General features: G+C 39.1%; 1 protein-coding gene across 1 annotated transcript in view; it reads left to right on the plus strand.

Annotated features, from left to right (window-relative positions):
* The window catches only part of CCR9 (C-C motif chemokine receptor 9), a 30,880-nt gene extending 19,514 nt beyond the window's left edge, over nucleotides 1-11,366 (plus strand). Inside the window, exons 2-3 of the mRNA XM_049777681.1 lie at nucleotides 10,178-10,239; nucleotides 10,281-11,366. Coding sequence (XP_049633638.1) covers nucleotides 10,178-10,239; nucleotides 10,281-11,366 — 1,148 coding nt within the window. The remainder of the gene's footprint in view (nucleotides 1-10,177; nucleotides 10,240-10,280) is intronic.
* Nucleotides 11,367-14,406: the final 3,040 nt, after the last annotated feature.

Here is a 14,406-nt window from a genome sequence, read left to right on the forward strand (position 1 = left end):
ACTGCTAATCTATTATTAGCTTCATGTGGGTTCAGTAAATGGATGCACCATTAGTATTGGCTACACAGTTTTTTTTGCTCTGCAAGAAAATAAAAATTCTGAGACCTCTCTGTCCCTACGTGAGTCTTAAAGTTTTTCTGAGAATACCAGTAGTATGTTTTCCCAGCAGATGAAGGTGCTGAGTCATAGCAGAGTAGCTTTGTAAGTTTAACAGATATGGCTGAACCCTCCAACATGCTTATGCAAAATTTCCATCCCACAGTCCTTCAGAATCTTTCCCTCAAACTATTGGCATGCTACATTTTTCTTCTTCATGTGGCTTCTTTCTAGAGAAAATGATTTACTCAGATATTTTTTGATTGGTTTGAAGTCTCTCCAGGCACAACTTCAAAAGGAGGTGCCCTAACCTGTTTATCAATATCAGAAATATAGGAAGTATTTAGTTTGTATTTAAATACCTTCATAGTCGATATATTTTTAAATAATTATCTAAGCACTGTGGTTACAGAAAATTAGTCAGTATCTTATTCCCCAAATCTAAAACAATGCAATGAACTGAGTTGGGATCTTCTAATCACAAATAGAAAATTTAAAATATATTTTAGGATAACATTTTAGAAAAATATGAAGAGTACCTAAAATGAGAAAGTAGATGGTGGATTATGTAATTTGTATGGAGATCCTTGGAATCGAGATAAATATTTCTTATAAGTATAAGTAATACTTATAAGTATTTCTTATCAAATACTTTCTTTTGTAGTTTTCTTATACAATGATTCCTTCTGTATTTATTAGTTAGCACCCCAAATTTTTTTCTGCTCTTTTTATTTTTCCATTGGTAATCATCACTACAGATTCATGATTTTTACTAAGATGTGCTGTAATTTAAATAATGTTATTTTATTGGATGTTAAAATTGCATCAGGTTCAGCCAGTGTAAGCCCATTGGGCTGACTCCTAGGTATATTTTACAAGCTCTCAAACCCTTGAGCACTTAATTGTTTTCAAGTGTCCAAAAGATTCAGGTACTTTTTGTGATGTCTCTATCTTGGTTCTAGAAGCCAACTTGGTTCATTTTGATCAAAGAAGTATTTTTTGTTTGTTTTTGTTTTTGGGGCCACACCCATTTGATGCTCAGGGGTTACTCCTGGCTAAGTGCTCAGAAATTGCCCCTGGCTTGGGGAAAACCACATGGGACGCCGGGGGGATTGAACCACGGTCGAAGTCCTTTCTTGGCTAGCCCTTGCAAGGCAGACACCTTACCTCTAGCGCCACCTCACCGGCCCCCAAAGAAGTATTTTAAAAGCAAGATCTGGGCAGTAATTATTCATTCGACTGGAACATTTCATTGCTTATGGGCTCTCAGTAGACAGATTCAGAAATGTGTACTACACACAATATGTCTAGTAAAATGTCTATTTCAAACCCATTTCATCTCATCTTATTTCAATAAATAATTAAGAACACAAGCTCACACAAGCTCTCAATCCCCATAGAACGGTATGATACACTCCAAGGCACTTTTAAGAAGCTGCTGTTCAGAAGGCTGAAGGAGGGGGTTCAACTGCTTTTCTTCTTGTCTGTGAATAGTCACATGGAGTTCTGATCAGTGGGGTGAAAGAAAAGCAGACAGAGTCATAGAAGCTTGCCTTTTGATTTTATTTTCTTAGTTTTATTTAGGCCCAATTACAATTAATTACAAGCATTTGAAGCAGAATAACTGTTGATATATGAATAGTCTCACAGAGCCATCATACCAGTGACATGAAGAACATATTTATCTCCCAGTGACTGCCTTAGACAGCTGCATCCTCCTGCTCTCATGCGATGACCCGCCTTTCTTTTTCTTATGTTTTTCTTTTTTGGGAGGGGCCACACCTTGTGGTGCTCAGGGTTTACTCTTCACTCTGCACTCAAGAATCACTCCTGACAGGCTAGGAGGATCATATGGGATATTGGAATCAAATCCTGGTCAGGCCTGTGCAAGGCAAGTACCCTACCTGATGTACTTAACTATTTTCTCCAGCTCCCTGACCTTCTCTTTTACTTACCGGGAGAGATTATTATATGCTTCCTGTCACTATTATTTACTTGTTTTAGAATTCTATATGAATAGCATAACTCAACAAATATTTTGGGGATCTGGCTTCTGGCATGATTATATTGAGGTTCATCCATTTTGCTGAGAGTGCCAGTCATTCAATTCCTTTCCATTATGTTGCTATTGCCCAACTAATATAAGAGATAATTATTATTAGGCCACACTAGGTGGTACCCAGGGGCCATTCCGATCTCTGCTCAAGAATATATGGTGCACGGGTCCCACAGTTCCCACAAAGCAGATGCTTTAGACTTCTGAGTCATCTCCCTGATGATTACTCAGTTTATCTATGTAGATGGACAGTGCATTGTTTGCAGTCATGCCTATTATAAATCAATATTTTGTGAGGATTCCTTTGCAATTTTTACATGAATGCACCTGCCTTTTGGGGGGGTACCTAGGAGTGCAATGACTAGACCATATGGTAAGTACATGTTTAAGAAGATACTGACAAATACTGTTTTTCAAAGAGGTTGTATTGCACTATGTACTGAAACCAACAGTACTTTCAGAAAAGCAAGGTGAGTCATGATGTGTTGTAGAAAAATACAAAGTCAAATTTATGAAGGTCTTTTGTAAAGCAGAGAGAAGGGCTGTATCAAATCCTCGGGTCTTAGCACTGAACTGCTAACCTGGTTGGCTAAGAGTCATTGAGAGGTGCACCTAGGCTCCCCTGAACCCTGCTTGGGAAAGAAAAGAAAGGAGGAATTTTCTGGGGGGAAATATTAATGTACTAGACTCTCCAAGGAAGGATTCTTTATTTCTATCGAATATCCAAGATGATACTGAAATCTAAAATACCTGACTTGATGTTAATAGACAGGACTCTAAGTGTTGCTCAGGATAATTTTTCTATAAGCACAAAGATAACATATAATTAGTGTCTTCATTGGACCAGAGCAATAACACAGTTGGTAGGGTGTTTGCTTTACATGCAACTGATCCAGGTTCAATCCTTGGCATCCCTGAGCCTACTAGAAGTGATTTCTGAGTGCAGATCCAGGAGTAGTCCCTGAGTGCTGCCGGGTATGGACCCCCCAAAATTTGTGTCATTATATGTCTCTTACTGTGTTTACAAGCCAGTCCTACCTCTGATTTTTGCTTTCTTTCTAGAAGTGACTTTCACCTGACCACCATGACACCCACAGAATCCAGAGTGAGTATAGCTGTGCTCTTCAACCTCCTCCAAATACCTTCTTGTCTCTTTGAGGGCATGGGTGGGCCTGTGAATGAGGGAAGAATTTTGGCCATTTCTCAAGGCTAGGTCTCTGCTGAGCTCTGTTCCCCTCAGGCATAGTACAAATAGCACAGAGGCCTTTGCACACCTGAATCACCAGTTGCTCTTTGGTGTGGCATGCTATGAAGATAGAGGGATTACTACTTTATATTTTATTAACAAATGATTTAATAAATTAATAAATGTTTTAATGATTAAAAATGAATAAAATGTTGGTGGTGGCTCCAGAGAAGCTTATACTCAGAGAGGTGTTAAGTTCTACTTCTTGTATTAATTAATATTGTAAACCAGTGTCAAGCAACAAACTTTAAATCAAAACTAAAACATCTAAATAAGACATGATGTAATTAAAAGAGAAATAAAATTATTAACTAGGCTTATTAGTAAATAAGAATTTGATGACCTTCAAGATATGCTTAATTCGAGGAGTTCAGTTTGAAACTCAGACAAATAAGAGCAAAGGAAACCACATTTACTTTTAAGACCTCAAAGGACACTTTAGCTATGTTTCTTACATATGTGGGGGCTGAAAGAACATATGATACACAACAGTATATAAACAATTTTCACAAAGGGGCTAAAAAATAAAATAATGTTATCCAAGAAATCATTTGTGATTTTTTAAATGAAAGCAATCCCTAATAGAATCAAATCAAGTTCTTGTAGTTCTATTATATGTCTAAGAATATTGCTAAAATAGTCATGATTTAATTTTGCATTTCTCAAATGACAAATCTCTGTAGAGAGAGCTGAAGCCCAGCCCTCTGTTTGGAGCCTCCTACCTGACTGAGTATTTGTGGTCTGTGAGAAATTGGTTATAACCAATGTTTCAGAAATCATTTGGGACAAGCTGGTGATGTTTATCATTGTGTGTGTATTCTTAACAACAAATAACCAAAGAGTTTATTGGCCTTAGTGAAGTGAGGAAGCCAATTTCTACTTGTTGAATCAGAATTCTAATTCCTCTGGAGTGAAGTCCATCCCTGGCACAATGAAAATGGATCTGGACTGGCAGAATCTACCATTCATTTACCTTACAAAATTAAAAAAAAATAGGCACATCTGGCAGTATTCAGGGTTTATTCTGTACACTGGGAACACTCCCTGAGGACCAAATATGGGGCACAAAAGAACACATACTTGAGTGCAAGGCTTTACCCACTGTATTATTTTTTCTATCATTTGGATATCCAAATCTTCAGTCATGTGGATTTGAGTCTCCCAGTTATTTAATTTTTTCATTTAGGATTTTAGATACCATTTATGCCCTGTAAGGCAGATCCAGAGAGTAAGAAAAGGAAACCCCATATAGCTTTCTGTGGTCAGAGATATAAAGTACCTTCTAAATGGCAGAAAGAGGAGTGCCAAGACCCTGGCCACCATGTTTCGGTGGAAATCGATTTGCTGGAGATGCATTGGGTGTTCGTGACCATCCAGATACCTTTAACCTCACAACAAAGGCAGAGTCATGTTTACAAATGAGTCAATTATGGCTAGAGCAGTGCCATGAGGGGTCCTGGAGTCCTAAAGGGTGTTGTTCATTCCAGAAGCTTCATCTATCAACTCAAAATGCCGTTGTGTGAGTTTAGGTACAGAGTATGTTGAAAGGAATGCCTGCAACTTCCACTCATAACTAGTTTGTCTTCCTTCTCACTTCTTACCTTCTACTTCTACCAGTAATATTTTGCTACTAAGGAACACTGGGAAAGTCACACCTCATATGAAATAGACTTCTAACTCTCAGTCTTATGAGAGGACAACCCTCTACTTCGGGGGTAGGAATATGGGACCTGGAGTTAATGGAGGCTGCTGAGAAATAACAGGAGTCAGAAATTTGACAATCAAAAAGATCTCTGGAGCCTCTTTTACAGCATAACTCAATGTTTGGGCTGCTGCCTTCTGAATTTTGGAGCACATGAGTGGAGGAGCACATATCTGTGTGAACCTGAGCTTATAGGTTGGAGCTGGTCTGGGATAGCTTTGTCCTGGCTGTGCTCTGTGGTTTTCCCCAGCAAAAGGCAGCTCCCAGCTGCTCTAGGCAGAGGAAGCCACAAATTTTCTCTAGAGGTGATGACGGAGCACACAACAGGCATGGCAGCTGGGTCTCCTCTTAAAGGCAGATACAGGGTCCTGGTGCCCAGGTGCTATGAGTTGTGTGCTCACTATGATAACATGAGGACATGGAGGTCGAGATCAGGGTTTGGTTCAGGAGAATTGAAAAGCATATTGTTTGGGGCTGAGGTGTATGACAGGATGGATAGAGGTTGCATGCTTTGGTCAAACATCTAAATTGCAAAGGCAATTTGGAAAGGCCCACATATTAAAAAAACTACCTCAAAGCAATTCATGATTCATCTCATTTTTGGATGACTTTGCATGTTTTTTTCTGATCACACAATAATATCATCTGCTTCATTTTTTGTCCTCTGTGATTTTTTTTTATGATGGGAAATAAGAACCTGGGTCCTGAATGAGATTTCTCTTTTCCTGCAAAGCGTAGTCTTACCTCAGCCCGAGAAGCAGAGCTCCTCAAAAGTCCAGGTGGACTTCTGGCTGAATAGAGCTTATGCAGACCTTATAAGTTCTCGTCTCTCAGGTTTCACACCCCACCTGTTGGCAAGTCAGTGAGAAGAAGGTAACTGTATTGTGCTCCATTTCTGCTCTAGGATTCTCTTTAGTTTCACTGAATACTTCATTGACAACAATAAGGCAGGCTACTTTTTTTTTTTTTAACAAATATTGTCCTTACAAAAATGTAGACAAATTCAGTGCTGTGTATTTGTACATGAGCCAAATCACCTGTTAATTTGTGAAGAGAATACTTAACTAAATATAAGTCTATGCTGAATTATACTAGGTCCTCTAATACTTGTACAACAATAAAACATATTCTGTGTTTTTATCAAGAAGCAGTCTTCTTATTTTGGGACTCAGTCATACAGTGGTGATCATGTATAAGCTCATAGGCAGTAGAGAAAGTTGGGTCTCCTGGGACACTGGGGATGCTTGAGGCCCTTCATTAAAGGACCTCTCTTCGGAGACGCATCATAGATGCCACATACTTGTCATATGAGAGTCTATTTAATTAATATATTCTGTAAGTCTTGACAAAAACAGTCTTACACTTACTGTGCAGATTCATATTTCATACCTGCTCATTTGCATAGTTTTAACTATTTTTATTTAAAATATCATCTTCTCATCCTCTTAAATATTTAGTGGTCTTCAATATTGGATCTCTATGCTCATCAGAATCTCCCTTCTTCCCTAAAATCTTTTATTTTGCTAAGTCTACTCAAAGTTTAACTTTTAGGGGATGGTCTTCCCAATGGGGCCATGACTATAACTGTCTTCTACATCTGATACTTTTCAGAATTTCCTTGGGAAAATATGAACCATAAGATTTTTCTTCCAAAGACAAGAGTCAAAGCTGGCATGGAAATAATTTGAATGTAAATGGTTGTAAGCTAGTAGGAATAGGACTTTGGGACTAGCACATATGAAACAGGGAGAAAAGCTGAGCATTATTAACTGCCCTGTCTTAAAGAGTCCCCAGAACCTTCTCTTCACAATAGGATTTTCTCTTGGTTACACACTAGAGGTGAAGTCAGTAAATTCCTCAGTTTCACACTGTCCTAGTTACAGTCCAAGTCAATGTAGGTATCCTCCCTTATATATCTATGATCAGGGCAAAAAAAAAATGTTAAGAGTCAATAACCACCTTACATCTAATGTCCATCATTAGTCACTTAAGATATCTGGCTATTTTAATATGCAATCACCATAAACACACAGGTTCTATGTTCAAATACATTTATGGTAGTTATCAAAATTCAAAAGATTCTGAAGAACTTATTAAAAACTTTTCTATGCTTACATGCTATTTAACCACAACATTTCACCTAACAGTTTTAGCTAAGTACATGCATGACATAAGCATTTAAATTAAAACTTCCATATTGAAATCAAATATTATGTTTTTTTAATTTCCATTTGGTGTGTGTTAAAAGAGAGGTAGTCTTATATGGTGAATATAGCCCAATTTCTATATTTTATTTTATTTTTTTTGTTTTTTGGCCACACCCAGTGATGCTCAGGTGTTACTCCTGACTATGCTCAGGGGTTACTCCTGGCTTGGGGACCATATGGGATTCTGGGGGCTCAAACCACAGTCTTCCTAGGCTAGCACAGGCAAGGCAGACACCTTACTGCTCCACACCACCTCTCTGGCCCCCAAACCCTATATTTTTACAGGAAAAGTAGGGGGTCATCTTATATGCCCAGTAGTCTTATATGCCGGAATATAGGTAATTATTTCAATATAAATAGTTAAATATCTAAACAATCTATATTAGTTAGTATTAAAGAGTTAATATTTAAAACAAGAAACTCATTGAACACTTGAATTGACTTATGGTTCATATATATATATATATACAGATATAAATCTGAGTTGAACATCAACTTCATTTTCCAGATAGAATGAGAATTTGTGGCTCTAGTGGAATTGAAGGACACTTTTGGGAAGCCTGGAACTTGTGGTATTTAAGGAAGAGTATTTAAGGAAGTAAATAGAATTTGTGGCTCTAGTGGAATTGAAGGACACTTTTGGGAAGCCTGGAACTTGTGGTATTTAAGGAAGAGTATTTAAGGAAGTAAATAGAGGCTTAGAACTTAGAAGATGTGGGACTTAATTACCCCCTTTATCTTAGGAATCCTCCTCTTAGGGGCTCATATCTCACCTCTAGTTCTTAGTTAATTTTCCTTTATCAGGGATTCTTGCTTTAGAGGAAGCAGCCTACTGAAATTGTCAGGAGATGCATGTGTGTGTGTGTGTGTGTGTGTGTGCGCGCGCGCGCGCGTGCGCGCGCGCACACGCACATGCATTCACTCATGAGTTGTAGTTGTACACATGGGAGTTGGGAATATACCTGTGTGAAGGGAAACTATATATTAATACCTGTGGGTATCCCGACCTGCAGGGACACCAATTAAGATGTGGTTATTCTTTCTTAGAGGGAGATTGCGCAAACACAAAGAGAAAGACAGACATGGAGACAGACAAAAGTGAAAAAAGGATTCCAGCCAAATCCAAATCCAATTCCCCTTTATTGAAACTCAAGATCCGGCTTATATGCTTTTTTGTGGGCACAGTTCCGCTCATAAATATGTTACTAAGAGGTAGATATATTGCACAGGACAAATAACAGGACCCATTGGCAGGTGAGATGGAATGTGCAGACAATGAGATCTGTCTCCATTAGGCCAGGGATGTATTGATAATGGAACATATCTCCAGCAGGTGGAATGTACAGATAAGGGGACCTTAAATGTTTACATTTAATTCTCGAGGCTACCTGCTTTGATCATGGCTCTCTGTTTGGCGCCCCTTAAGCCTTGAATCTTAAATGTTTACTTTTAATTCTCAAGGCTGCCTGCTTTTATGATAGCTCTGTGTTTGTTGCCCTTGAATCTTAAATGTTTACATTCAATTCTCAATGCTGCCTGCTTTTAGCAAAGTTCTGTGCCTGTAGCAAGGCCCTGCATTTTAGCTAAGTTTTCTGCCTGTTCTAAGGGGTTCTCATCAAATACCTGTGAGCATAGATGATGTAGGCATTTGTGTAGACATATATATGTGCGAATGAATGTGGCCATTCAGGGCAAGTAACTGAATGTAATAATTGCGTGCATATGTAAGTGTATGTGCCTACAAGTTTCTGTTTCATTGATATATAATGGGTCTCGGGCTTCTTTCTGCTTGATTTAATGCTCTACTATCTTAAAATGTTAACATGGGCTTTGAACAAAGGTTCTCAGAAAATCATAGAACTGGTCCTAGTGCTGTGTCTATACATATGTGTAGAATTAAATAATTAGCGATGGTGCTGGATGGCGAAGGATGGAGGGATCTTTCTCTGCCATCCCAGGTCACGTGGCTCCGCAACCCCCATTCAGCTGGCCAGTCCCAGGTTTAGGTGAACAGCGGAATCAGACTCATCCAGAGACAGGCATCAGGAAGCATCAACTTTATTCATGCCCTATTTACCACATGTGTGTGGCCTATATCATAACCTTTCAAGCATTCAGCCATTCTTAGCTACCCTGCATCTTAATTCCTTTCAGCCATCTTCCCCTTCACCTCCATGCTGGCCAAAGACCAAAAGGGCAGAGACCCAAAAAGCCCGAATCCCCTGCGTCAAAGGCCTTATCTACCTTTTCCAAGACCCCTCCCAGGAATGGGCAGGGTCTTGCAGGTAAGGTCAGGTTAGCTAGGGAGAAAGGGTGGGGGATGAGGCTTCACATATGTAAGAATTCATGTGTATCTGCACATGCACAAATATATATATGTACATATGTGATTGAGAATGTGTATGTGTATCTGACTTGTTGCTTCTGGAGCAAAGATTCCATAGTTTTCAGAAGACTCAAAGTTTAGACATAGGAAAGTGGAAGAAGCTCCAAGGACCTTCATGGAAAGACCAAATAGAGAAGGGAAAGGACAATTAGAATTATTCTTAGTTGGTTAAATGCTCTTAGTTGGTTAAAGGCCCTGTGACTACCAATGGTCCCCAAGCATTTTTTTCCTGTTCCATCAAAGCCTTCTATGCATATTTTAATTGCCCATATACCTGAATTTATACTTAAGTAGGTAAGCCTACGAGAGCAGGAACCATATTTGACATACTCATATACTCTATTTTTTAGCTTTTACACAGTATGTAACATATTGAAGGAACTCATTAAATATATTTGTTGAACAAATATTGCTGTCTTATTGTATGAAGATGCTCTATGAATTCATCCATTCTACATAACTGATTGATTTTGTCATATTATAGAGTTTTGGGATTGGAAGGGGCAAGTGTTCCATGCTTCTACCATCACACAGGACTTCCAAAAGGTAATTACTTGACCTAATGCTATTTTTTTGTCTCCTTGTAGAGCTATATACCCGATGGATTTAATGATTATTATTCCACGGATGCATATCCTGAGGAAGATTACCTGAATTACAATGGCAATGACTATTTTTGCAGCAAAGACAATGTCAGGAAATTTGCAAGCTACTTCCTCCCACCCTTGTACTCACTTGTGTTCTTCGTGGGCATCTTGGGCAACAGTCTTGTCATCCTGGTCTATTGTTACTGCACAAGATTGAAGACTATGACGGACATGTTTCTTTTGAATTTGGCCATTGCTGACCTGCTCTTTCTTGTCACTCTACCTTTCTGGGCCACTGCTGCTGTTGAAGGGTGGAAGTTTAAGACCTTTGCTTGCAAAGTGGTCAATAGCATGTACAAGATGAATTTCTACAGCTGTGTCCTGTTGATCATGTGCATCAGTGTGGACAGATACATTGCCATTGCTCGGGCTATGAAAGCACAGAGTTGGAGGCAGAAAAGACTACTGTATAGCAAGGTAGTTTGTTTGGCTGTCTGGGTATTAGCAACTGTACTCTGCATTCCTGAGATCCTGTACAGTCAAATCAAGGAGAAGGCTAACATGACCATCTGCACCATGATTTATCCTGGAGACAATAGTTCTAAACTGAAGCCTTCTTTTTTGACCCTGAAGGTCATCCTAGGGTTTTTCCTTCCTTTTGTGGTCATGGCTTGCTGCTATATGCTTACAATACATACTCTCATACAAGCCAAGAATTCATCCAAGCATAAGGCTCTCAAGGTGACCATCACTGTCCTTACTGTCTTCATCTTGTCTAATTTCCCTTACAACTGTGTTCTTTTGGTACAGACCATTGATGCCTACAACAAATTCCTTTCCAACTGTGATATTTCCACCAGAATTGATATCTGCCTTCAGGTCACCCAAAGCATTGCCTTTGTCCACAGTTGCCTGAATCCTGTTCTTTATGTTTTTGTGGGTGAAAAATTTCGTCGAGATCTTGTAAAAACCCTGAAAAATTTAGGTTGCATCAGCCAGGCTCAGTGGGTCTCTTTTACAAGACGAGAGGGAAGCTTGAAGCTTTCTTCCACATCAGTGGAAACAACATCAGGGACACTCTACTGAGGGTTTTCCTTCTAAATGTAATGATATGAATAAATACAGGTCCCTCACATGTGAGAATAGAGGGGAAAAAAGACAAAAGAAGAAAAAGGAGTTGAAAATTAAAATGTAGAAAAAAATCAATTTGAACATTCCTACTTTTATTCAGAATTTGCCAGGCTAGATTTTCAAAAAATAGTTCTGTAATCCCAGGAGACTGTTGGTTGTCTCATGGTTGCAAAATCTGGGGTTGGGGGTTGTGTGTTTGTTTTTTCAGTTCATATCTGGCGATGCTCAGGGCTTACTCCTAGCTCAGTAATTACTCTTGTAGTTATTTTGGGCACCCTATGGATTTCTGGAGATCGAACCTGGATCCTCTCATCACCCAAGCCCCCCAAAAGTTATTTTACAATGCTTGCTACAAAAATGTCACTATAGTATTACTAAATTCATTTTCTGAGTATTTACTGAGGTGTTAGTTGATTGCTGAGTCTTTTGTGTTGTTGCTTTCAGTCAGTGAGCTTACTTACTACATAACTTTCATATCTACTTTGCTGTGTTCCTACTGAGCTTTCTGTACTGTGAAATGTGGAAATGTCATGCGGTAACATATGTGGCTGTGTATGCCAGGAGATGTAAAATTGGGATGATGCAGTTGCTGTTGCTTGGCATCTCTCTGAGATTAGTGAGATTAGTCTTGGAACTGGGCTATTTGCATGCCAGAAGAAATTGGGTGTGGGTGGGGCTCTGCTCATTCTGACAAGGCAGGGACTTAACCTACCCCCATCTTGAGAAGGCTCAAGATCTCAGCTTGAAACTGGGACTGTTAGGGATGACTCAGCAGAGGTGTCTCTCTGAGATTAATCACAGAGCTGGGATGTTTGTATGCTAGAGAAAATCCTCAATAAAGATCTTTAAAAAAATAGTCCAGAGTTAAGAAAAATTGCATTTGTATTAAGAAAACTTTTTTCTTGGTGACTGTTTTTTGTTTGTTTGTTTGTTTTTTATTTTTGGCCACACCTGGCGTTGCTCAGGGGTTACTCCTGGCTGTCTGCTCAGAAGTAGCTCCTAGCAGGCACGGGGGACCATATGGGATACCGAGATTTGAACCAATCACCTTTGGTCCTGGAACGGCTGCTTGCAAGGCAAACGCCGTTGTGTTATCTCTCCGGGCCCGGTGACTGTTTTTAATAGCTATTATTTATGATTTATCTGCCTGTCTCTATTTTAAATATGTGCAACCATAGATCAAATAGCATTATATATGAAGAATAAGAAACTGAAGGAAAAATAAATAAAATATCTCAAATATTTGATATCTACCTCCAGCTGATGAGATTTTTTTTTTCTCTTCTGGTTATACCAACTTCCCTTGTTTTCCAGGTTAGTTCAGTGGAATTTCCAAGAGGGGCTGTTTGAGCAGCATGATCACCTAATCTGGGCTTTGCCTTCTGTGCTAGAAGAAGTATCTGGTTTTCCCAGTTCACTGTGAAAATGTTCTGTTCTAAGGGAAACACAAAAGAACCAGATCCAGCCAAGTTCACCCTATAACTGATCATTGAACATGACAAATGAAAAAATTACAGGGAGAGCAAGGAGGAAAATATAAATTAGGGGACAAAATGAACCCACCCAAATGTTGTCCAATAAGCATTGTTGTAGGACCAAATATATCACTGTAGATCTCTAGAAAGCATCCTTTTTAGTCTCAAAGAATAGTGTATCTTAGGTTATGCCCTTGACTATGCCATTTGATGGTCACCATTCTCAGGAGACCTGGATATCTTTTGAGGAATAGAGAAGGTAAGCAACTGACCAACTTCAAATTTCACTAACACTGTAAAGTTACATGTGAAGAATGTATGAAGTTGCATTTTACAGTGTGTCTCCTTTTGATACTGAGGTTTTGTTCAAAGTGTAAAGGAGGTCCCAATGATGCTAGGGATGAGCAGAAGGATAACAAAAGAAGGGATGAGCCATAATTGTTCTTGTTGAATCTACTTTCAGACTAGAGTTGCCTATGGAACTCTACATTAGAGATTCAGTGTAGCTTTAGAGATAAATAAGAGTGTCCAATATGTATTAATTTGGAAAATTACCAGGGAATCTACATTCCTCTCTCTTACTTAGTGAAAATGCATGTAAATCCAACAGGACCACAAATTTTATATAGCATCCGCATGGAAAAATCTGTACACCTAGTTCCTTTCACCACTCTCACGGTTAAACTGCTTAAGTGCTAACATAGCTTCAATATAGAATTTAATACAGATTGTAGCTGCATTATACCTTAGAGACTTTTCAAATAAAGTTATGGTGATTTACAAGACTGGATATGTTTTAGGTGTATAGAACACACTTCTCCAAATGGATGTTACTACACCACATCTTCCACCCAAGTGCACATCTCCCTGAACCACAGTCCTTTGGAACTCCTCCCCGACCCATTGCTTCTACTCCTACTATCACCACTCTGGAATCTGGCAACCTCAGTTTTGTTGTCAGATTCCAAACGAGTTTTTTTGGGTTTTTTTTTTTTTTTTGCCTTTTCTGTTTATTTGCTTTCTTTTTTTTTTTTTTTTTTTTTTGGTTTTTGGGCCACACCCTGTGACGCTCAGGGGTTACTCCTGGCTATGCGCTCAGAAGTTGCTCCTGGCTTCTTGGGGGACCATATGGGACGCCGGGGGATCGAACTGTGGTCCGTCCTAGGCTAGCGCAGGCAAGGCAGGCACCTTACCTCCAGCGCCACCGCCCGGCCCCTATTTGCTTTCTTTATATTCCACAATTGAAACATTTGGTATGTATATTTTTCCTAAATCATTTCACTTGGCATAATACCATCAAGGTCCATCCATATTGTTACACGTGGCAAGATTTCATATTTTTAATGTTTTGTATAGCTGACGTGCATATACTCCATGTCTTTATCTACCCATGTGTATTTCTTAAACTATTTTCATATCTGGTCTGTTATAAAGAGTGTAGCAATGAATATAGGGGTGCATTTGGTTGTTTGTTTTTGGGCCACATTGGTGGCGTTCAGAGATACTCCTGGCTCTGGGCT

This window comes from Suncus etruscus, chromosome 7, assembly GCF_024139225.1.
Source record: "Suncus etruscus isolate mSunEtr1 chromosome 7, mSunEtr1.pri.cur, whole genome shotgun sequence".
Lineage (NCBI taxonomy): Eukaryota > Metazoa > Chordata > Mammalia > Eulipotyphla > Soricidae > Suncus > Suncus etruscus.